Here is a 25,856-nt window from a genome sequence, read left to right as displayed (position 1 = left end):
AAGCAATTGTGCTATCCACAGTGCTACCGTGCTGCTCATAGAATTGAATTATTTGTTACAGGAGTCCTAGCCACTGACCCGCCTCCTGACTCCCAAAATCTGCCCACAATCTCATTTTGCCTGGATGACTGCAGCTCAAAAAGCTTAACACCATCCAGGACAAAGCAGCACACTCGATTGGCACGCCTTCTACAAATATTCACTACCTCCACCGACACATAGTAGCAGCAGTGTGTACCATTTACAAGATGCATTCCAGGAACTGATCAAGTCTCCTGAGAAAGGACCTTCAAAACCCATGAGCACTACCATCTAAAAGGACCAGTCCAGCAGATACAAGGGAACACCACCACCTGGAAGTTCCCCTCATCATCCTGACTTGGAAATATATTATGATTTCTTCTCTGTCACTAGGTTAAAATCCTGGAACTCCCTCCCTAACAACACTGTAGGTGTACCTACATTCAGCAGTTTGAGAAGGCATCTCAAGGGCAATTAGAGATGGGCAATGAATGCCGGCCTAGCCAGTGGAACCCACATCCCTTAAATATTGTTTTTAAAAGTAAGGGGCAAAGAGAGTATGAGAAGAGTCTGGCAGTTAATATGTAATGGAATACAAATTCTATAGGCATATAAATAATAAAAAGATACTAACATAAAGGATAGAATGGTTTTGGGGCAAAAAGAGACTTATGCTTGGAGGCAGAGGGCATGTCAGATATGCTAAATATATTTACCATGGATGATTTTACACGGTAGCACAGTGGTTAGCATTGTTGCTTCACAGCTCCAGGGTCCCAGATTCGATTTGCGGCTTGTGGATTTTCTTCGGGTGCTCCGGTTTCCTCCCACAGTCCAAAGATGTGCAGGTTAGGTGGATTGGCCATGCTAAATTGCCCTTGGTGTCCAAAAAGGTTTGGCAGGGTTGCTGGGTTACGGGGATAGGGTGGAGGTATAAGCTTAAGTAGGGTGCTCTTTCCAAGGGCCAGTGCAGACACAATGGGTCGAATGGCCTCCTTCTGCACTGTAAATTCTATGAAATAAAAATGCTCCCAAAGTCTTACTGACAAGGAGCTAGTTGCGCTACTGGATTGCCTAAAAATTGATAAGAAGGTTCTGGAAAGGCTGGCCATTCTCACAGTTGATAAGTCTCCAGGCTGAGATAGAATACATCTGAGGATGCTAAGGGTGGAAATTGCTGAGGTTACGGTCATAATATTCCAATTTTCCTTAGATATGGGTGCAAGCGGGGTTGCAGGTGACTCCAGGAGACTGGGAGATTGCAAATGTTACACTCCCATTTTGAAAAGGATGCAAACAAAAATCCAGTAATAGCTAGTCAGTTTAATCTTGGTGATGAGAAAGCTTTTAGAAATGATAATCTGGGACAAAATTAAGTCTCACTTGGACAATTGTGGATTGATTAAGGCAAGGCAGCATGGATTCACTGAAGACAAATTATTTTTACCTAACTTGATTGAGTTTTTGATGAACCAATAGGGAGTATAATATTTTCCTTAATTAATAATGCTACTCCCCACCCATTTTTACATCCCCCTCTATCTCTCCTGAAGCAACTATATCCTCCAACATTCAGCTGCCAATCCTGCCCTTCCTTTAAACATGGTTCCGTTATTGTCACAACACCATAGTTCCAAGTACTAATCAGTGCTTTACGTTCATCTGCCTTACCTGCTATAGGCGCTGAAACAAACACATGCCAGAACACTGTGTTTGAGCTGACAGGGTCATGTTGTTGTTCTCTTATGTTTGGTCTCTATTTCCCCTTCAGTTATTACATCTTCTAAGCTAACGCTCTGGTTTCCCTGCCATACTAGTTTAAATCCTCCCGAATGACTTTAGCAAACCTCCTAGCCAGGATAGTGGTGCCCCTCCAGTTTGGATCCAACCCATCCTTCTTAGACAGGTCCCACCTGCCCCGGAAGAGATCCCAATGGTCCAGAAATCTAAAACCCTCCCTCCTGCACTACCAGTCTTCCCACGTGTTTAGCTGCACTATCCTCCTTTTTCTAGCCCCACTGGCACATGGCACAGCGAGTAATCCTGAGATTACAACCCTGGAGGTCCTGCTTTTTAGCTTACTGCCTAACTCCCTTAACTCCTGCTGCAGGACCTCATCGCTCTTCCTGCCTATGTCATTAGTACCTATGAGTTACGATCATTGGCTGCTCAGCCTTCCCCTTCAGGATGTCCTGTGTTCGTTCAAAGACATTCTTGACACTGGCACCAGGGAGGCAACTTAACATCCTGAAGTCTCTTTCACGTCCATTGAAGCACCTATCTGTGCCCTTTACTATAGAGTCCTCTATAACAATCGCTATCCTGCACTTTGCCCTCCCTTTCTGAGCAACAGAGCCAGTTGTAGAGCCATGTTTTGGCTGCTGTTGTTTTCCCCTGATAGGTCCTCCCCCACAACAGTATCCAAAATGGTATACTTATTAAAGAAGGGGACTGCCACAGGGGATTACTGCACTTATTGCCTCTCCTTTCTAGTGGTCACCCATCTGGCTGCCTGCACCTTGGGTGTGACCATGTCTCTGTAACTCCTGTGTATGATGCTTTCCGCCACCTGCATGCTCCCAAGTGCTTCCAACTGCTGCTTCAACCAAACCACGTGGTCTGTGAGGAGCTGCCATTGGTTACACTTCCTGCAGACATATTCGACCGGAATGCTGGAAGCGTCATGGATCTACCACATCTCACAATTAGTGCACTGCGTCCTGCTGAGTGACATTTAAGCACTAATTAATTAACTTAAAACAAATGCTTATTAATTTATTATCAGGTTAAGTTACAATTAATTATATGGCCCCTGGTGCTAGATTTTTATTGGAAAATAATTGCTAAATACTAATCTCTGCCCTCAGGTTTAGTTACTCTTCTACCCAGTTAATTAATTAGTTTAATTAGTTTTTCAACTTTCTTTTTCAAATTTAACAGATTCCCTCCCAGCCAATCAGGTCACAGCTTTACTGTAACGTCACTTTTCAGTTTATGTCCCCACAATTTGAAAACACAGAGACACAGACACAGACACACAGTACTACTTACCTTCTCAGACTGCAATCCAGATTTCTCCTGCCAGCACTCCTCCCGATGTGAAGGCTGCTGATCCCTGAGGTAAGTTGTTTTATACCACTTACCTTCCCAGATTGCTCTCCGGATTTCTCCCGTTCAGCTCCACTCTGACTTTAAGGACTTATCTGCCTTACCTGCTGTCATGATATGCAAACATGCAACCAATGGATAATCAGAATAGGACACAACCAATGGGTAATCAGGACACCCAGAGGTGGCATGACACGAACACTATAAAAGGGACAAGACACACATACCCTGTCTCTTCACAAATAGACACCTAGAGAGTAAGACAGGGTTGATCAGCAGCAGCATCACACCCCAGCACGTGGCTTAGAGAAAGCTGGTATAGTTAGACAGAGTTACTAGACCTAGATTAGCAGAGTGTTAAGAACTGTGTTAATAGTTCAATAAACACGTTGAACTCATTTCATAGTCTGGAGCATCCTTTCGTAAAGTCTACATCCAGTAGCAGTTTATGTTACACAAAGTAACATAACACAACATGGTACAGGTGTGACTGTCCTTTCTACCTAGTTCAACTCAGCAAGGTCAAAAACAACCAGCTTCTGAATCCAGGCATGATGGACAAGATTCAGGCTCATTATCAACTCAGGACCACCAGTGATCTTAGTGCTAACTGGCGTTCATTCAAGCAAAAGTTCCAGCTATACGTGGAAGCATCCAACCTAAATAGCGTGACCGATGCTCGCAAGATAGCTCTTCTCTTCTACTCACCACTGTGGGTGACCATGCGATAGAGATCTTCAACTCCTTTCAATTTTCCGAAGGACAGGACAAAACAAAATACAAAACCATCCTGGACAAATTCGACAGCCACTGCGGGGTGGACACCAACAAAATATTTGAGCGCTACATCTTGAAGCAAAGGATGCAAGGTAAAGATGAATCCTTCAACAGTTATCTGACTAACCTTAGACTGCCAGCGCAATCCTGCAACTTCGGTGACATAACTGACTCCATGATCAGAGGCCAAATAGTTTTTGGAGTCCACTCTGATATTCTGCGAGAGCAATTGTTGAAAATCAAGCATATGACCTGAAAAGTCGCTATTGAAATGTGCACTGTGCATGAGCATTCAAAAAACCGCTACTCACAATACAAAACGGCTGAGAGTGAAAAACAAGCATCCCACGAGGTGGAGAGTGTTCAGACCATCTCCCGGATGCAGCGCCTCAATATCTCCAACGGCAGCCATTTTGCGCGCTCTTCCCAGGGCCCGACGCATGCGACCGGGATTACGAATCGGCCGAAAACTGCACTGCGCAGGTGCAAATGGCCAAGAACCGCGCATGCGCAACGACGCTCTGAACATCATGACGTTGTGTGCGAACTGAGGCACTGCCCACTTTTTTAAAAACTGCCCTACAAGAGGAAAACACTGTTTAAACTGTGGAAAACTCAACCACTATGCAGCCCTGTGCAGATCAGGACCACCAGTCAGGAGTCAGTGCTCACAATTCCGACAGCGTTGCATTCGAAGTGTGCAACATTGAACACATGACTCTGATCCAGGCAGTGCTACGGATCCAGATGATGAATACCTGGACACCACATATCGAGTGGGCATCATCACAAAGTGCGAATCCAATCAATCCTGGCTATGGATTTTGAGGATGAATGGAACGCAGTGATGGATGTAACCACTGCCCCATCCAGTTCAAACTGGACACAGGTGCCTCCACCAACCTGATCTCGCAGGTGGACTTCACGAGGATCAAGAAGCCTCCCACAATCCTTCCAGCTGCCTGCAAACTCCTGGACTACAATGGAAATGCAATTAAGGCACTGGGGTCCTGCCATCTGACGGTGTCCAACTGACACGTAGAGACATGCCTACGCTTTGAAATTGTTCAACCAGACAGGGCATCCCTCAACTGAACCTCATTCGACGGGTCTACACTACGATGCAATCTCATTCGGATCTTCAGGCCAACATCGACGACATCCTCACTCAGTACCCAGATGGTTTTAACAGGATGGGCACGTTGCCGTATGAGTACAAGATTCTACTGCGGCCTGATGGTCCATGCACCACAAAGAGTCCCTGCTACACTGAGGGAGCGACTGAAAGCAGAGCTCACAAGTCTACAACAGAAAGGCATCATCTCCAATGTCACTGAACCAACCGACTGGGTGTGTGTAAAGAAGCCTTCGGGGGACCTACGCATCTGCATTGACCCCAAGGATCTAAACAAAAACATTATGCAGGAACATTACCCAATCCCAAAGTGGGAAGAAATCATGAGCGAGATGGCACATGCACGCTTCTTCACAAAACTGAACACATCCCAAGGATTTTTGCAAATCCAACTTGAAGAATCCAGCAGAAGGCTCTGCACCTTCAACACACCTTTTGGCAGATTCTGCTGCAACTGAATGCCATTTGGCATCATCTCGGCATCAGAGATATTCCATCGCATCATGGAACAGATGATGAAAGGAATAGAAGGGGTTTGTGTCTACGTTGACAATATCATAATCTGGCCTACAACCCCAGAGGGACATGTGTCGTGACTCAAGAAGGTATTCCGACTCATATATGAACATGGCCTTAAGCTAAACAGATCCAAGTGCTGTTTTGGGACATCCACGCTAAAGTTCCTGGGCGATCAGATTTCGAAACACAGTATGCGCCCAGACACAGACAAAATTAAAGCCATCGAGTCAATGAAAGTCCCCAAGGACAAGAAAGCAGTACTGCGCTTCCTGGGAATGGTTAACTTCCTTGTCAAATTCATCCTGAATTTGGCCACACACACGATGGCCCTACGTAAACTGGTCAAGAAATCAACCGCCTTCGAGTGGAAGACAGAACACAAGACAGAGTGGCTGGTGCTGAAAGCCAAGCTCATCACTGCACCAGTCCTTGAATTCTTCGACCCAGACCGAGCAACCAAGATATCGACAGATGCGAGTCAGGGTGGCATTGGGGCGGTGCTGCTACAAAAAGATGATACGTCATCCTGGGTCCCAGTAGCATACGCGTCACGGGCAATGACACCCACTGAGACCAGGTACGCGCAGATTGAGAAGGAATGTTTAGGTCTTCTCAATGGTGTCCTCAAATTTCATGATTATGTCTACGGCTTGCCAACATTTACCGTTGAGACGGATCACAGACCTCTGGATCACATCATCCAAAAGGATCTGAACGACATGACGCCCCATTTGCAGAGAATTTTGCTCAAACTCCAGAGCTATGATTTCAATTTGGTGTACAAACCTGGCAAGGAGTTCATCATCGCCGATGCATTGTCCTGCTCCGTCACCTCACCGAGTGAGCCACAGCAGATCATCCAGCACATTGAATTGCAGGTACAACTGTGTGCAAGCACCCTCCCGGCGACAGACGAGAAGCTCGTTCTCATCCGAGAAGAGACGGCCAAAGACCCCCTGTTGTACCGAGTCATCCACAACCTCAACAATGGCTGGTAGAAAGGGAAATTCCCTCAATTCTACAACGTCAAGGATGACCTGATGCTGATCGACGGCATCCTGCTCAAACTGGACAGAACAGTCATCCCGCAGCGTCTCCAGCGCATGGTGCTGTGGCAAATTCATGAGGGACATGAATCGAAAATGCAGACGCAGGGCCCGACAAGCTGTCTATTGGCCCGGCATCAACCAGGACATCACAGACATGGTCCTGAACTGCGAAACCTGTCAGGGGTTCCAAACAGCGCAGAGCAAGGAGACACTCCAACCACATGACCTGGAAACCATTCCATGGTCCAAGGTGGGCATTGACCTATTCCAAGCGAATGGTTGAGACTACATCCTACTCATCGATTACTTTTCAAACTATCCTGGGGTGCTGAAGCTGGCGGACCTCACCTCAAGGACCGTCATCAAAGCGTGTAAAGAGACAATCTCGCAGCATGACATCCCGAACACCGTCATGAGCGACAATGGCCCGCGCTTCCACAGTCGTGAATGGTCACGTTTGCCAAGAGCTACAATTTCAGGCATGTCACCTCCAGTCCACACTACCCACAGTCGAATGGCAAAGTCGAAAAGGGGGTGCACATCATTAAGCAACTCATCCACAAGGCCTCGGACTTCGCTTCCGACATACACCTTGTACTACTTGTGTACCGGGTGACTCCCTTGTCCACTGGCATGTCACCAGCTCAACTGTTGATGAACAGGCACTTGCGAACGACACTTCCAGCCATACATCTACCCAACCTTGATCGCTTCCCGGTGCTGCAGAAGATGCAACAGCTTCGCAACAGCCAGAAACAGGGCTATGACGCACATGCCACCGATCTGGACGTGCTATCCCCAGCAGACATTGTCAGGATTCAGATACCGGGTGGTGGGTGGTCTGCCTCGGCTGTCGCGTTTGACAGGCCGCGCCCAGATCCTATGTCATACAATGTCTGATGGCACCATTGTGCGAAGGAATCGAAGGGCTCTGAGAAAAATCGCACGCCCGCAACCACTTCCCCTCCATTTCCACATGTCGATTTGCCACCTCCAGAAACCTCGAACCACGAGTCCACCAATCGTGCCTCCCACTCGTCTGTCAGAGGATACAGCAGGATTTAGATCGTTTGGAGACTTGGGCGGAGAGATGGCAATGGAGTTTCATCCGGACAAATGTGAGGTAATGCATTTTGGAAGGTCTAATGCAGGTAGGGAATATACGGTGAACGGTAGAACGGCATGCCTGCCTTCATTGGCCAGGGCATTGAGTATAAGAATTGGCAAGTCATGTTGCAACTGTATAGAACCTTAGTTAGGTCACACTTGGAGTATAGTGTTCAATTCTGGTCACCACACTACCAGAAGGATGTGGAGGCTTTAGAGAGGGTGCAGAAAAGATTTACCAGGATGTCGGTGGTATGGAGGGCATTAGCTATGAGGAGCAGTTGAATAAACTCGGTTTGTTCTCACTGGAATGACGGAGGTTGAGGGGAGACCTGATAGAGGTCTACAAAATTATGAGGGGCATAGACAGAGTGGATAGTAAGAGGCTTTTCCCCAAGGTAGAGGGGTCAATTACTAGGGGGCATAGGTTTAAGGTGCGAGGGGTAAGGTTTAGTGTAGATGTACGAGGCAAGTTTTTTACAGAGGGTAGTGGGTGCCTGGAACTCGCTGCCGAAGGAGGTGGTGGAAGCAGGGACGATAGTGACATTTAAGGGGCATCTTGACAAACACATGAATAGGATGGGAATAGAGGGATACGGACCCAGGAAGTGTTCGTGTCAATCGTGAAGATTGTAGTTTAGTCGGGCAACATGGTCAGCACGGGCTTGGAGGGCCTGTTCCAGTGCTGTACTTTTCTTTGTTCTTTGCCATCCGCTCCACCACCTCTCCGGTGATCGTCGAGGATCAGATGGAAATCCCAGAGATTGGACTTATGAACAATGGTTTTGTTCTGTATTCCTGTTCACTATAGGTTCCAGTCAGTCACATTAACAGACACATTCACATGTATATATATATTTATTTTTTTTAAAACACAAAAAAAAAGATGTCATGATATGCAAACATGCAACCAATGGATAATCAGAATAGGACACAGCCAATGGGTGATGAGGACACCCAGAGGTGGCATCACCACGAGGGGGCATGACACGAACACTATAAAAGGGACAAAACACACACACCCTGTTTTCCACAGACAGACACCTAGAGAGTAAGACAGGGTTGATCAGCAGCAGCATCACACCCCAGCACATGGCTTAGGGCAAGCTGGTAAAGTTAGACTGAGTTACTAGAGCTAGATTAGCAGAGTGTCGAACTCATTTAAGAACTGTGTTAATAGTTCAATAAACACGTTGAACTCATTTCATAGTCTGGAGCATCCTTTCGTAAAGCCTACATCCAGTCGCAGTTTATGTTACACAAAATAACATAACACAACACTTGCTACTCGCCAGTCGGCTCTCTACCTTGTAGTCACCTGCAACAGGGCAAGGCCAGTCACTGAAAATTTGAGACTAACACATCAAGTGATAGAAAGTACCTCATCCCACCCAGTCTCGAATTCCCACCTAGCTTCAAATTCCCAGCTCCCAACCTCACCCTCTAATGTGCCTCATTCTAGATGTGTCCTCTCTGTCTCACTGGGAGTGTGGAAAACTCACTTTGAGAGAGAGGGGCATTGAATTGCGTATCCCTAGTGAATGAGGTGGCGGTTTTAGTATCTCAACCTGTGAGAGAGAAAGACAGAGTGGAAAAGGAGAGAGAACAAAGGACAAAGAGAGAGCGAGAAATAAGAGTGGGGAAGGAGAGAGAGTCAGAGCAGGCAAGGAGAGAGAGAGAAAAAAAGTGAGAGAGAGAGAGGAAGAGCAACAGAGTGGGAAAGGAGAAGAGGTACATTGAGAGAGACAGAGTGGGAAAGGAGAAGAGGTACATTGAGAGAGACAGAGTGGGAAAGGAGAAGAGGTACATTGAGAGAGACAGAGTGGGAAATGCGAGAAAGATGGTGGGAAAGCAGGCAAAGTTGAGCTGAGTTTCAGGAGTGCTGTGGGTGAGACATAGACGAGACCGTTTGGGCGATTTAGAGTTATCTAATTTCAATAGCTTTGGTACTTCTGTTGTATTCAGTGATTCATTTTATTTTGAAAGCTATTCCAGCTTGGAATGCACATTGCTGCACATGTGCAGTACAGTATTTCAATTTCTGCATTGTTTCTTCTGGCCAAGAAATATCCAAAGGAACCTAACTCCTAACACTGATTTTAATGGGAGCTTTATGATTCACATCAAATTGTTTCACTTCAAATCGTGATTTTCAGGAACTCAAACATAACTTTCAGTGAAGACTTACTGTATTCCTGGTACAGTCCCAGCTGATATCAACTAATTTGGCACAAACTAGAACCAACTCTGAAGTCTTCTAGTTCCATAGAGTTTAGTACTCACATTGTTTTTTCCCACTCAGCTGTTAAGGGAGCTTTTAAATGAATTTCAACAAGCTGACCAAATGAGGAAATCTTTAAAATTGTATTAGAACCAAAATACTAACCAATGTTTTGTTGAAGTCGTAACAGTTTGATATTTAGTGATGCAAATACATTTCCAATTGCATCGCCACCTTGTGGTAACTATTGTTTCTTTTGCAGAGGCACAGCAATAGCAGGTGTCGTATTTGGAATTGTTTTTCTCATGGGAGTGGTTGCTGGAATAGCCATTTGCATCTGTATGTGTATCAAAAACAGTACGAGTCCACGTGTGGGCGTGATGCAGACATCTCATATTAATACTGTCAGTCGATTCACTGGTAAGAAACAAAGCACCAGCAGAGTTTGGCTTGAACAACCATTTATTGAACCTGAGCTCTCACTTTATCAATCTAACTTTTTCTGAGTCACTGCCTATCTCTCCATTAATCCATCTCTAAATGTTGAACCTCCAGTCTCTTTATTGTTAACCTCTATTAATCTATCCTTTTCTTTTTGAATTTATTCATTACTAGCTCAGAATAAAAGAAGTTTATTATGTTTGTCTTCTGTGGTCCTGATAGTCACTTGATACAACAGTAATGGAGTTATCGTGGCAATTAATCTAATTCTGAGGGTTATAAGATTGTTATGTTTTGGAACAGTGTCCTTGACTGAAGGTAAAATGTGACCTGTTCTGAAGTCTGCCTGACAGTAAGCCTGATTGTTGGAGGTCAAAGACTATCGATTTTTTACTGAGAAGAAGGTGCAAGGTATTTATGCTTGAAGTCAGTGGCAGCAGCCTGTGTGTTAATAGTGAAAATTGGGGGCAGCACGGTGGCACAGTGGGTTAGCCCTGCAGCGTTGAGGTCCCAGGTTTGATCCCAGCTCTTGGTCACTGTCCGTGTGGAGTTTGCACATTCTCCCTGTGTTTGCATGGGTTTCGCCCCCCACAACCCAAAGATGTGCAGGATAGGTGGATTGGCCATGCTAAATTGCCCCTTAATTGGAAAAAATGAATTGGGTACTCAAAAAATATATATATTTTTTTAAATAGTCAAAATTGAGTCTCTCCAAAGTCCCAGAAAAGTGTTGAGACTGTTTGATCGTAAACAGTTGTGCTTTACACTGTTCATTTACTTCTAAGCTGAAAGAGAGTTGGGGTCAAGAATAACTCATCAGCCTTTCTACCTGGATGCTGCCATGGGAAAGTGCAGAAAAAAACATTTTAGAGATCAGGGGCGAAATTCTCCGACACCCAGCAGAGTCGGAGAATCGCCTGGGGCCGCCGAAAATCCTGCCCCCGCCGAGGCAGAGATTCTCCGGCACCCGGGAAGTGGCGGTGGCAGGAATCACGCCACTCCGACCGGCGAGGCCCCTGCGGTGATTCTCCGGCCCGGATGGGCCGAAGTCCCGCCGCTGGGAGGCCTCTCCCGCCGCCGAGGTTTGAACCACATCTGGAACGGCGGGATCAGCGGCGCGAGCGGGCCCCCGGGGTCCTTGGGGGGGGCGGGGGGGCGATCGGACCCCGGGGGGTGCCCCCACGGTGGCCAGGCCCGCGATCGGGGTCCCCCGCTCAGACTCCGGGCCAGTGCCCTGGGTGCACTCTTTCTCTTCCGTGGCCGCCACGGCCTCCGCCATGGCGGAAGCGGAAGGGAAACCCACATCACGCATGCGCCGGTGGTGACGTCAGCGGCCAGCTGCCGCTGACGTCACTGTCGGCGCATGCGCCGACCGCCGAAAGCCTTTCGGCCAGTCCCGCTGCCGGGGGCGCCGGTTTTTTGCGCCAGTCTTCTGGTGCCAACCGCTCCGGCGCGGGGCTGGCCCCCAAAGGTGGGGAGAATTCCCCACCTTTGGGGAGGCCCGACCCCTGAGTGGTTGGCGCCACTCCCCTACTCCGGGACCCTCCGTCATGCCGGGTAGGGGAGAATCCAGCCCCAGGTTACAGGGGCGAAATTCTCCGCACTCACGACGGTGCGGAGAATAGCGGGGGTCGTAAATTTTTACGGCCACGCTAGTCTGACGCCCTCCCGCTATTCTCCCCCCCCCCCCCCCCACGCCCGACTCCCGACACGAATCGCTGCCGCCGTTTTTTTACGGCGAGCAGCGATTCTCAGCTGGCCGATGGGCCGAAGTCCAAGCCCTTTACGGCCGTTTTTACGAACGGCAAACACACCTGGCCTGGCCGTTCGTAAAAACGGCCGTAAAGTTCGGATCTTGGCAACCATGGCACCGATTGGCACGGCAGTACCACGGCCGTGCCAAGGGTGCCATGGGCCCGCGATCGGTGGGCACCGATCGCGGGCAGCGGGTCCGATTCCCGCGCACTCTTTGTCCTTCCGCCGCCCCGCTGTATCCATTCGCGGGGCGGCTGAGGGGCATCCCGGCCCGCGCATGCGCGGGTTTCGCGCGAATGCGCGATGACGTCATCCGCGCATGCGCGGGTTGGAGTCTTCCAGTCCGCGCATGCGCGGCTGATGTCATGTGACGCGTCAGCCGTCGCAAACTCTGGCAAGCGGGCTTAACGAATTCGTTAAGCCCGCGATGCCAGAGTTCACGGCCGCGGCATGCTAGCCCCGACCGGGGACCAGAATCGGTTTTGACGCCAGCCTTACGATTTCTCCCTGTTTGGGAGAATCGCGCCCCAGGTTTTTTAAATTTAGAGTACCCAATTCATTTTTCCAATTAAGGGACAATTTAGCGTGGCCAATCCACCTACCCTGCTCATTGGCCATGAAAAATTGTCCAAAATTCTATGATTAACCTAGGACAAAAGTTCGGCGCAACATCGTGGGCCGAAGGGCCTGTTCTGTGCTGTATTTCTCTATCTATCTATCTATCTTTGGGTTACATAGACATAGATCTGACATAGAATGTACAGTGCAGAAGGAGGCCATTCAGCCCATCAAGTCTGCACCGACCCACTTAAGCCCCACTTCCACCCAATCCCCATAACCTACCCTATCCCCTCCTAACCTTTTTTGGTCACTAAGGGCAATTTATCATGGCCAATCCACCTAACCTGAACATCTTTGGACTGTGGGAGGAAACCGGAGCACCTGGAGGAAACCCATGCAGACACAGGGAGAACGTGCAGACTCCGCACAGACAGTGACCCAGCGGGGAATCGAACCTGGTACCCTGGCGCTATGAAGGTTGAGGGGGCAAAACCCACGCAAGCACAAGGAGAATGTGCAAACTCCACACAGACAGTGACCCAGAGCCAGGATCGAACCTGGGACCTCAGTGCTGTGAGGCATCAGGGCTAACCCACTGCACCACAGTGCTGCCCGAGGTTACAGGTTTTCCTACAAATCAATGACTATCACAGACAGACAACAGTTTTGGGTAATCAATAGAAAGAAGAGGTTGCTTGACTTTGTAAACCACCACAAGAAGGAGATTGTCTCTCGTCAAAGAGATTTAATTCACAGCCATCTAATGATTTGGAGAAATTTGCCCTGGTGGACTCAGAGGGGAAGAATTATTTCAACAGATTTACTGCTGCTCGTTTAAGAAACTCTCCAAAAGCCAATGGAAGCACCTGGAGGCAGTCACTACTCAACGGGGAATTGTGAATCTAGTCGCAACAGGGAGCAACAATGTTTGCTATAAGAACTGTAACTCTGTGGAGAGTGCAATGTGTGTTAAATATAAAAGGTGAATGTACCTTTCTCCAGTTTAATGTATAAGTTGCCCACAAAAATAGTTTAGTTGGACAGCACGGTGGCGCAATGGCAATGGCGCAATGGTGGTGCACTGCTGACTCAAGGCACTGAGGACAGGGCCCCGGCCCCGGATCACAGTCCGTGTGGAGTTTGCAGATTCTCCCCGTATCTGCATGGGTCTCACCACCACAACCCAAAGATGTGCAGGATAGGTGGATTGGCCACACTACATTGAATTGGAATTGGAAGAAACAATTCAAAATAGTTCCGTTAATAATGTTTTCAGCCATTTGTTACAGGCCAAGATAAAGCAGAAAAGGAAGCTGATGATAGTCACAAAAGACTGAATACTATAGAAAGCCGAGAGGAGTGATGTGTTAGGCAGGTTGGTTTGACGTCGACTGCAGCTGGATGCAGGGAAGCTGGAAACAAACCTCTGACACCGGAGATGATCCAGCACTGTTTTATTTAACAATGAACTGCTGTACATGTTCGGCTGTGCGTTGACACTCTACTAATCCTACTGATGACCTCTTATTGGTTCGACAAGACTTACTAGCTGCCACATGGCAATAGTGCCCACTAACTTGTGCACTCTGACTGTCTCAGGATCTGGGTCCCGAAAAGAGCAGGAGTCTTAATGCCCTGTGGGCTTTATAGTGGTAGTGTCCTGTCTGGTGATTGGTTGTTCTGTGTTGTGTGTTCATTGGTCATCCTGTGTGTCAATCACTGCCTTTCTGCATCTCATTATATACATGAGTGGATATTATGACAAGGAGTAGAGAAAATACAGGGGTGAAGTAAAAATGGAAATTAGGAAAGCCGTATTCTCCGGCGCCAGTTTTCGGGCGGGATTGACACTGCGCCGGTCGGGGGCCATTGGCAGCGCCCCACCCCCACCCCCAGGCAATTCTCCGGGCCCCGATGGGCCGAGCGGCCGCCTGTTTTAGGCCAGTCCCGCCGGCGTGGAGTGAACCTGGTCCCACATGGCGGCACCTGGCAGGTAGGTTGGCTGGTGCGGTCCTCAGGGTGGCACGGGGGGATCCCGAGGGGGGGCCCACAGTGGCCTGGCCAGCGATCGGGTCCAGCGATCTGCAGGCGGGCCTATGCCGTGGGGGCACTTCTACTTTCTGCGCCGGCCCCTGTAGGGCTCCACCATGGCTGGCGCGGAGAAGACACCCCCCTGCGCATGCGCCAGAATACGCCGTCCAGTCTGCGAATGTGCGGAACCACGCCAGCAGTTCTGCGCATGCGCTAACTCGCGCAGTCCCTTCAGCGCAGGCTGGCGCAGGCCTCCAGCGCCGGCCTAGCCCTCGGAAGTGGGGAGAATTACACTACTTCCGGTCGGTCCGACACCAAAGTGGTTCGCGCCGTTTTTGACGTCTACGTCGGGCCATCGTGCCGATCGCGGAGAATCCCACCCAGAGCCTTTAGTTTGTCCTTTTATTATTTTCGGAATCTCTAGTCCTTATCTGTTGATTTACTCTTACGTATTTGTACTTCCTGTACTCTCTGCCCCTTCTTGTCACAGGCGAAATTCTCCGACCCCCAACAGGGTCGGAGAATCGCTTGGGTGCGCCTAAAATCCCGCCCCCGCGGGTTCCTGTGGAGGATCCCTCTATTTCAGGGGTCCCTGGGGCAGGGCGGGTCAGATCACCGCCGTACTTGGGGGTAGGAGTGTACCCAGGCAATCCAGGGTGTGTGGGGTGGGGGGCTGCTGTGTGGAGAGGGGAGGGACGGTTGGGCCAGCAGTTGGGGTCCATTTGCGGTGCGGGGGGGGGGGGGGGGGGGGGGGGGTGGGGGGGGGGGGGGGGTGGCCGGCTACGGGACCTCACTTGAGCGGCGGCCCATCAGCGGGATTCTCTGGGAATCCCTTTTGTTCCACACCATGCATAAATTTGCATGGCACGGATCACTGAATTGCATCCCGCCTTACCATCATAAGGGGATCGTAAAACAGGTGCAATTCAGCTCCGGCAGGAGAACATGGTCTCCCAAATGGAGAATCCCGTCAAAGGTGTTTCCCATTTTGGATGGAAATTAGAAGAATTTTTCTCTCTGAGAGAGTCGTGATTATTTGGAACTCTCGTCCCAAGAGAGCCATGGAGGCAAGATAAATGAATATTCTTAAGGCAGAAGCAGATAGATTCTTGACTAACAATGGAGTAAAATGTTATCGGATATAGGCCGAATGTGGAATTGAGGCCACAATCATTTCAGGCTTAACTGAAAAGATCTGCCTTAAGATCTTATTAAATGGCCTATTCCTGCTCCGAGTTCGTATTTACTTGAATTATATCTGGATGCCAAGGATTAAGTTCCAAGGAGCAATGCTTCAAATGAGGATTGTATTCACATTCATTCAGAAGGTTAACGGGTCATAGAATCACAGAATGTTTATAGCTCAGAAAGAGGCCATTTGGGTGGCCGTGTCCATACCAGCTCTCTGCAAGAACAATTCAGCGATTCCCACTGCTCACCTTTCCCCATAACCTTGCAAATTTTTATCTACAGATATTTTTCAAATTTCCTTCTGAAAGCCACAACTGGAACTGCCTCCAGGAGCCTCACAGGCACTCAAAATGATTTCTCATGTGGTCTGTGGTGCTTATGCCAATCATTTTAAATCTGCATCCGCTGGTTCTCAACACCTTCACCAAAAGGAATAGTTTCTCTCTACCTACTCTTTCTAAACCCGGCATGATTTTGAACTCCTCCATCAAATCTCCTCTTGACCTGCTTTTCTTGCAGAAGTATAACCCAGCTTCTTGTAACTGAAGCCCATTGTTTCTGAAATAATTTTTGTAAATCCTTTCTTCCCTCTTTCTGTAATCTTCATATTTTCCTGAAGTTCAGAGTCAAGCTCAATACTCTAGCTGAGGCAGAACCAATGTTTTATAAAGGTTCATCATAATTTATTTCCTTTTGTGCTTTATGCCCAAGATTTCATACATTGGGTTAGAAATTTAATCAGTTCCACATGTCCAATCTGGCTTTCCGTGGCGATGTGGCCTCTACCATGTGTCAGCTCTCTAGAGGAGGTCATCTTAAGATCAATTCAATTAATACCTGCAATAAGCACAGAGAAGCTCTGCTATCCTTAAACACAAAATATCATCTCCTTCTTTTACCTGCCTTGCCACCTTCAACAATTTAAACATCCCCTGCCCACTACCTCCGGCCATGCCACTGAACCCCCCATAGGACTCCCCAAACTCCCGCTACCCCCCCCCCCCCCCCCCATGGCCCAACCCATCTCCACTCTTCTGCCTGACCCCCATATCCAATGGTCCGGCCCAACTGCAACACCTCCCCAGGCCCAGCCTGAACCCCACCTCCCAGGCTCAAGCCAAATGCCTCCTCCTGCACCCACATCTGAATCCCACGCTCCCTGACCCCTGACCTCCCCTCAGAGCCCAAGCCGACCACATCACCCCATCCCAGTAAATTCTACCTACTTAGCTTTCACTTAACTCGGAGTGACAGCACCATCTCCTGGGACGGAAAATGATGGGACTTCACCAGTCGGCCTTGCAGACCAAGGTGGGATGCTATCTTCCATTCCTGATGCTTGCGACTCTGCCTTTGCAGTTCCGTCAGCTCTTGGACAAATAAACACAAGGGCACGTCATCGACCAGGGATAGAGCAGTATCCTGTGCTCTGCCATCCCTCTGAGTGCTGGATCCTTGGGATGTCTCTGCCTCCACCTGCTATGGATCTTCAGCTGTGAGGTGCTGACCAGTGAGTGACCCAGAAGCCTACCTACTACTTAATCCCACCGACCACCGAGGTGTCAGTAACTGTGCTAGTGGTGGATGCGTGTGACATATCTGGCGCCATTTATATTGTGATGTCTGATAATTCCCCCTCTGAGCTGCTCGGATCAATAGAAATGAAAAGGGCGCAAGGATGATCCAGGCTGCTTGCCTGATTGCCCTGCAAGGCAAGGGGGATGGCATCAGTACATCATGTGGGCTAAATTATGTGAGATATTTATTCATGTGAGACTTGAGCAATGACTGTGTATCCACAGGATCTTCACTTTTGTTCACTGTCCCCACTTTGCCATCTGCACAGGCCCGGTCTTGCTCCTCCCCGGCCAGCTGAAGGGCTCTTTCCTCATATGGGATGAGGGTGCGGAGCTTTCACATCACTCCGGGTGGTTCTATCCTCTCATATCTGTTGTGCTCGATTTTGTCCCACGGAGAGACAGATGGGGAGACTGTAGGTAGGTGTACTGCCAGTTCAAATGATTGAGCAGTGGCATGCGTGGGACTGGAGTGGGAATGGGGATGTGACGAGCAGAGTAGAGACTGGGGGACACCATGGGGATTGGTAGGGCGGAAGAAGGGCAACCCGTAGGGTGACTGGGTGAGAGATCACCTTGGAGGTGCGAAGGGTGGGTGAGGGGTGTAGCAAGATACTAGAAGTGCCAGACTTACTCTCGCTGTGCAAAGAAGGTAATTCATCTTTTTTCGGCACTGCTGCCCTGTCCTTTTCTGCAGGAGAGCGGGCATTTACTGAAGCAGCCACAGTCTCCCAGGCGGGATTAGTAGTCTAGTGAGGGCTCCATCCAAGAATTGTGGAGCTGGTTTTCTGGCTGCCATCCCCACTAATGGATCTAGAACAAGTGCCGGGGTGACGTTTATATGGAGCTCACTGATTGCAGTAATAAACCTCCCCCCCCAGGGCAAATGAATCAGTGGGAGGCTGCCAAGATTTACGTAAAGAAAAAAACTTTTGCTTGAGGGTGTCAAAATGCCATGATATTTCCCGCCAACAACACTGACGGAATTCTTGAGCTTTTCTCACCAGAACTGACACTTAGCCATTTTTTGGTAAAAGTCCACCCAATGTATTTTACAGCAGTAATCAAGCATAGTGAGCATGGATCAGTCAACCAACACACATAATCAAACACAGAAGAGTTGAACCATTGAATACTACATCAGGGACTATCCTGAGGATTTCCTTCCTAATTTAAAGGATAGAGAATTCTCATATAATGGAGGCACTCTCCAGTGAGTATTTGTGTGGCAGAAACACAGGTAGCGTTAAGAGAACAAGAACAGGCATAGTTTTCAATGAGCGTATAAGTTACAGTTCAATAAGACCTTCAATGCTTTGTGCCATCTGGATAACTGTGAGCAACAAAAATTTCTCAAATCAGGAATGCAAATAAACTATGTCCTCATTACTCAATTATACTGCAATATAAATTTACTGGTTACCCCTGGGAAGATTAAATAGAATGTTGTGTTTGAATGTGTGCAATCTAATGATTTAATTATTTTTTTGCTGTAGACAATGAGTAGACTGACTTTATTTGTTTAAATATTCCCGTCAACTCTGTAAATTTTGATGGCTGCTTCCTCAGTTCATTTATTTCTCAATTTTTCTTTTCAGTCCCTCCTCCTCCACCTTACAGCCACAACCACGAGATGGATTATCCTGTGGATCTTCCCCCACCTTACACTCCCACGCCTCAAACGTCCCTGCAGTACACTCCGCCCCCACCTTATCCAGGCTGCTCAAGAAAATAACTTCTCACTTGACGTTACGAAGTGCAATGCTGGAAGCTGATTGTAACTACATTGCTCTCATAATAAATGAGAATGGCTGTGCCCAAAGCTGCAAAAGAAAAGCACCATTGTTACTCCGATTTATTCTGTCACTGTGTCCAAACAATAATTGTCCCTCTTTGGGTAATTTTCGTTCCTGCGATGCTATCGACTACAGAGATTGGATTTTTTTTAGGTCACATGCCATAGTAAATTATGAATCAACTGATTGCTCTATCAACATCCGGATTTTGAGCTAGCAGAACCCAAGGACCATAATGGAGAGTAACTACTGAGGATGTGGGACAAAGTGAAGTGACTTATTTCTACAAATGTAAAGATGAACAGGCAGTTTGACTGAAATAAAAAGACTGATATTTATAAAAGATAATAAGTAAATGGATTTACTTTTTTTACAATTTTTTATTGCTTTTATCAAGACAGCTGTAAGAAAAAAATGCAAAATGAGATGGAAAACAACAGAACCGGTGCTGTAGAAAAACATAAATATGATCCCAGGATAACAACTGGATCTATGTATATCAAAACGTATTGGGTACGATTCTAACACCCGTTAGGGTGAATCTCTCACTATTACTGGAGAATAGTGGGAGTCATGAAGCAGGGTACACGCCGAGCGCCAAACGGAGCGCCATGTTCCTCTCCCATGGCACTCGACGCTGGGCGTGAACCTGACTCGCAGATTAAATACGCTCAGCCACCTGACGCCGGAGTCTCCCGTTTTCCTGGATTAACCTCCCCATCCCCCTGCAGACGCAGCGTGAGGCCAACGGAATTCAGTACTGGTTTCCAAAGACAGAAATCGGATAGATGGCCATGCCGGGGGGCTCAGAGACCCCAGATGGTTGGGGACAGGGCAGGGAATTGCCCTCGGAGGGGCAGCACGGTGGCACAGTGGGTTAGTCATGTTGTCTCACGGCGCCGAGGTCCCAGGTTCGATCCCGGCTCTGGGTCACTGTCCGTGTGGAGTTTGCACATTCTCCCCGTGTTTGCGTGGGTTTCGCCCCCGCACACAAAGATGTGCAGGCAAGGTGGATTGGCCATGCTAATTTGCCCCTTAATTGGAAAAAATGAATTGGGTACTCTAAATTTATAAAATAAAATAAAAAAAAGGGAATTGCCCTAGCTTTGCCTGTTGACACCCTGATAGTGTAAACCTGGCACTGTGTATTAATTTGATTTAAAATAACACCAAAAATGCTGGAAACACTCACCAAGTCAGGCTGCATCTGTGGAGCAAAACAGAATTAATCTTTCAAGTTGATGACCCTTCATAAGTGGTGGGAAGGGTAAGAACACCCAATTTTCTCTCTCTAGCAGTTCTTCGAAGCGAGGATGCTTGCCATGGAACTCATTAAAAAAACTTGCGTGTGGAGCCTTTTAACGGAGGATACTGTTGAGCTACTTCACAGTTCTGACTGGTCGGACAACACTCCCACTCTTACTGCCTGTCATAGATGTATCGGAAGGATTTACAGATTGACAATCAATATGCTTGACCACACCACTGATGCACCGTTCATGACCTGTCAAGTACACCCAATTCTACCTCTACCAAGAAAAATACGCCAATGTAAAGCCAGTTAGTTCACATACCACATGATGTTGGCTGGCCAAGAAGGTGGCATTCCTGTTAGGTGGTGAGGAAGGTGTCAGGTTGGATGAATAGGTAGGGCAGGGAGTCATCTCTGAGTTTTACAGTACAGAAATAAGCCCTTCAGCCCATGGTGTCCGTATTGGCCATCAAGCACCTACCTATTCAAATCCCATTTTCCACCACTTGGCTCGTAACTTTGTATGCTATGGAGTTTCAAGTTCTCGGCCAAATGCTTTTAAATGTTGTGAGGGTTCCCGTCTCTACCACCCTTTCAGGCACTGAGTTCCAGATTCCCACCACCTATGGGTGAAAAACCTTTTCCTCAAATTCCTTCTCAATCTCTTATCACCTCCAAGAGAAATACGGAGATCACCCAATTGATGACTCGTGGAGTACAACCTCCCCTGCTGAGAGGCGGAGGCCCAACAACGGGCCCGTTAATTCCCTGAGTTAAAAGCTGGGTCAGGAAGGAGCCGGCATCTCACCATGGTCCGGCTGGAACTTGGGATGTTGCTTAATTGCTGAATATCCCAGCTGTGAAGTGAGTGGGAAATAAACTACTTTTGACTCACCTTTTTGGCACTACACATTTAATTATTTTTAAGGATTAGTATCCCTGTGCCTCTAGCCCTCGCATTAATACCTGAGTGAAAGAATTGTACCACCCTTCACCTATGGTTGGGTTTCCTGTAGAAAGATGACACCTAAATTTAGACCCTTCAGGTGAACAAAAACCCTTGCCCGTTTCATTGGTGCATGCAAACCCCTCACATCCCAAGTTATAAGGCAGAAAGGAGATCGTCCACCGCCCCTCACACCAGGATCAACCATTACCTCTGAAAATTAACGAATAATGGATCCTATTAAGCCAAGGTGAAGAAATTCCACCAGTACAGTGGCTGGGCCCAGCCCAAAGACCAGGCAAACACAGAATAATTGTCAGTGTCGAACTACTAACTTTAACACCCTCTCTTTCCTTCTCCCCTCTAACCCAACAATAATATATTTTTAGAACTTTTTATTCACCTCATTTTCAACATTTTCTTCAAATAAACAACAAAAGAAAACAAACAAAAAAAATCAATACCAATCCTGCAATCAGCATCCCATTCAGTATACAGACCAAAACCTCACCCAAGCAAAAACAAAAATTAACAATCGACTAGTAAACAGTGTACTCAAGGACAACAATAACCCCAACCCCCCACCTTCTCCCCCCCCCCCCCCCCCCCCCCCCACAAATGTTCGATGGCAACCAATTCTCCAAAGTGCATAATAAACAGTGCCCATGAATTGGGCACAGACCCTGCTGGTCGATGGTTGTTCCTCACGGAAAGCGGGAGAATGTCCGATGGCATTCCCAGCCTCTCTTACGGCAACCTGTGTTCCTCCAGTAGGTGTCCCATTGCCGGGACCCGGCTTCCGGAGTGTCTAGGTGAGTGTGAACGACGCTCACTTTGGTGTCCCAAATTGTGGAGCTTGGAGTTCCTGAGTCCTTTATTCAGTGCTTTCCCTGGAAATGGCTATTTCCACTGCACGTTGCAGGTCCAGGTGGGCCTCAGCTGATAATCTCCGTTGCATGGCAGCATCACGGGGTCCACATGCCAAGCGGTCCCTGAGTGTCTCATTTAATGTTGCTCTGAATTCACAAGCCACAGCCAGTTTACAGAGGCGGGCCAGGAAGTCACTCACCGCCTGGGCCTGAGCAGCTGTGTGGAACCAGAAACAGTGCAGAATGAGTGGTAGTTTTGGGTCAAAATGCTCCCCCACTAGGGCCAGGACAGCGAATGACTGTGTATCTGCAGGGTCCAGGTAAGTCAGGCTCTTTATCACACTGTATGTAGACCCTCCACAAGCCATTAGCAATACCACAGTTTGTCTCTCATCGCCGATAATCACATTTGTTCGAAAAAATCTATCGTGTGTTCTGCATATTGCCCCCAGTAATCTGTACTGTGTTAAAAGTTTCCATCTTTCCAATATGCGGCATTTCGGTGGTTAATAATGGGATCTCCGGAGCCTAGATGAGGTGGACCAGGTGCACAGCAACCGGTGTCAACAGCAGCTCCACGGAATCCGCATTGCCAGTGTAGACGATAGTAGAAACTAACGAACAAGGTTTATTTCAATACAACTCCAAAACTCCTCCACTCCCCTAAGGGTCTTCTCCACCAACCTGCACCCAGTAAGAAGTCTTATAACACCAGGTTAAAGTCCAACAGGTTTGTTTCAAACACGAGCTTTCGGAGCACTGCTCCTTCCTCAGGTCAGGACCTGGGCATACATGAGCAATCACAGCTATCTTGGAAATATGACTGATGCTTCTCGGGTCCTCTTTCACTACAAATAAACCATATCAGAGTCAATATGCTGAAACATTTGCATAGTGTTCCTTCAATGTTGAGAAGGAGTATGATACAGAGGAAAGATAACAATAATTAGTATTAATAATACACACAATGATAGTAGCAGTCAATTGTTTGCCCTTTTAATATATGCCATGCACTGATCATTCTTGAACGATGCAAAGTTCAAATATTTTCTGAACAAATGTTGGAAACTAGAGGAGCATTTTAAGTAGTTGACCTGCTAATAGTGCAGAATTGAAATCCAACAGGCTTCAAATGGACAAAAACAGAATCTCTCCTACAAGGGGCGGGATTCTCTGATCCCGCGCCAGGTCGGAGAATCGGCGGGGACAGGGGAAATTCCCGCCATGCCGAGATTCTCCGGCAACCGGAGAATCAGCGCCAATCTAGCCCGCGCGATCGCCGGTCAGGGGCCACTGAAAAAGGCCCCCGCGGCGATTCTCCGCGGGCAACCGGCCGAACTCCCACCGAGTTCTTCCGGCGTGGTTCCAACCTGGTACCACACGGCAAGAGCTCAGACCCGGGGCCAAGGTGGATGTCCTGGTAGGTGGGCGGGGGGATCTGGCTCCGGGGGGGCCCTCGTTGGGGTCCAGGCCCATGATCGGGGGCTTCCGCGATCTGGAGGGGGCCTACCACCTTCCACATGGGCCCTCTTAAGGTCTCCACCATGTTGCTCGACGCCAGTGCGGAGACGGCAACCACGCGCATGTGCCAGCGCGGAGACAGCCGTCGCGCGCATGCACGGACTCGTGCCGGCCATGCAGGCCCGCCTTTCAGTGCCAGAGCAGCGCACAACACTCCGGCGCCATGCTGGCCCCCTGAAGAACTCTGAATTGCTGGACCAGGAGGCTCGTTGACGCCGGCGTACACCACTCCGGTGTTTACGCCGGCGTCAACGCTTGGCCGGGATTTCGGAGAATCTCGGCCAAGATATCTCAGCTAGATAGAATCTGTTCAGTGTCTTCATAATCACGGTCACGATTTTCATAAATGCAGTCGAGCACTGACTACTATTGCTGAGTTCAGCAAACTCAAAGATTTGTAACCCTGATTGCTGCTCAGCAATTATGTATGTAATCAAGCTAGAAGTAGAAAATGCTGCAAATACATAACAGGTCTGGTGGCAACTGTGGAGAGAGACTGCAGTCAGGCCTGCTGAGAATTTTCAGTATTTTAATTTTCCAGCATCCAGAATATTTTATGTTTGTAATCAAATTACTGGGCAGAGGCAAATCTATGGTTCCTTCTCTAGTTGTACTCACTTTGTGCTATTAATTTTGTCTGTCTCAGCTGATGACCATTGTTGTTTGCTTTAAGAACTCTTCCCCTCCAAACTTAACTAACTTAAGAATGCCACAATAGATAATGGTCGAAGCCTATTGCCCATAAAAAATAGCCATATACTTAGCAACACTTGTGCCATGCGAACAACATTTCTCACTTTCAGGTCAGACTATAAGTAGCTAGCTGCTGAAAGTTTAGCTGCTGTCTAAGGAACTGGTTAATGGCAGCAAACATTAGGACTGAAAAATGTTTTTGACACGATACTCTATTTTCTTAGCTGTAACTATGTCAATAAAATCAGCAAATTTTCACTCGTCATGTTCAAATACAATGACTGAAAGGTTTTTGATGTTCTTTTCACAATAAATAATTCAGTTTAGGGAAGTTTCTATATTAATGCTGTCTTCATAAATATACTTTAAAGGTAGGTTGACAAGTGTGATTCAAGAAGTACAGAAATCATTTTTGCTGGTTTGTTCTTTACGTTATAATAGTATAGGTAAGAAAATAAATGTGAAATGTATGAATAACTATCAATTATAAGGACGTGATTCGACGCAAGCATAACTGAGATTAAAATTATGATTGAGAGATTTTTAAAAATCACTTCATAGCTGTAATATTATATTATAGTCAAATAATCCTGTGACAATGGAGCATGAATATCATCCCAATACCCTTGCACACATAAACATGTAGATTATCCAGGATGGTAACAAGCACTGTGTAGAGCTTGCACGCAGAGAAGTATTTCATGCCAGGATAATAAGTAGTAACTGTGTATGGAGAAATATAAATGTTATCCCAGGATAGTAATATGGCCTATGTTTGCAGAAACATATATATTATCCCAGCAGAGTAACATGGCCTGTGTACATAGAAACACAAATATTATAAGGAAGAAATTTAACCCAATATAGTATAAAACCTGATGATAATAGATCTAAATATCATCATACTTGTCATTGTCCAAACCTTTTTAGGTTTGATCTAGGTTTAGGGGAGTGTTATTTAGTACACTGATTACTCATGTTGTGGATTCTCACTTACTCAAAGTGCTATTTAGTGTCAAATACATTCCAGATAAAGATAATAGGAAGCATTTCATTTTAATCATTCATCATTTTGTTTGGAAGCACTAGTCGAGTATTGCATTCAGCTTTGGTAATTTTTTAATCGCATTAAAATGGATGACTCAGTTGGGGAAATGAATATTTTGCTTTGTTCTTTGCTTCTAGTGTTGGTTTAAGATATTCAGAGGCAGAGCAAAAGAATGCATCTTTATCAACATATAAGTGTCCATGCTTTGTGACTATTATACTTTCATTTCCTGGGACAA

General features: G+C 47.4%; 1 protein-coding gene across 1 annotated transcript in view; it reads left to right on the top strand.

The window, feature by feature from the left end:
• cyyr1 (cysteine/tyrosine-rich 1) overlaps positions 1 to 19,641 on the top strand; it is a 48,549-nt gene extending 28,908 nt beyond the window's left edge. The window contains exons 3-4 of the mRNA XM_038801408.1: positions 10,200 to 10,357; positions 19,092 to 19,641. Of these exons, the coding sequence (XP_038657336.1) occupies positions 10,200 to 10,357; positions 19,092 to 19,228 (295 nt within the window). The 3' untranslated portion in view covers positions 19,229 to 19,641. The remainder of the gene's footprint in view (positions 1 to 10,199; positions 10,358 to 19,091) is intronic.
• Positions 19,642 to 25,856: the final 6,215 nt, after the last annotated feature.

Source organism: Scyliorhinus canicula, chromosome 7 (genome assembly GCF_902713615.1).
Source record: "Scyliorhinus canicula chromosome 7, sScyCan1.1, whole genome shotgun sequence".
Taxonomy (NCBI): domain Eukaryota; kingdom Metazoa; phylum Chordata; class Chondrichthyes; order Carcharhiniformes; family Scyliorhinidae; genus Scyliorhinus; species Scyliorhinus canicula.
This window is presented reverse-complemented; position numbering and strand designations above follow the sequence as displayed.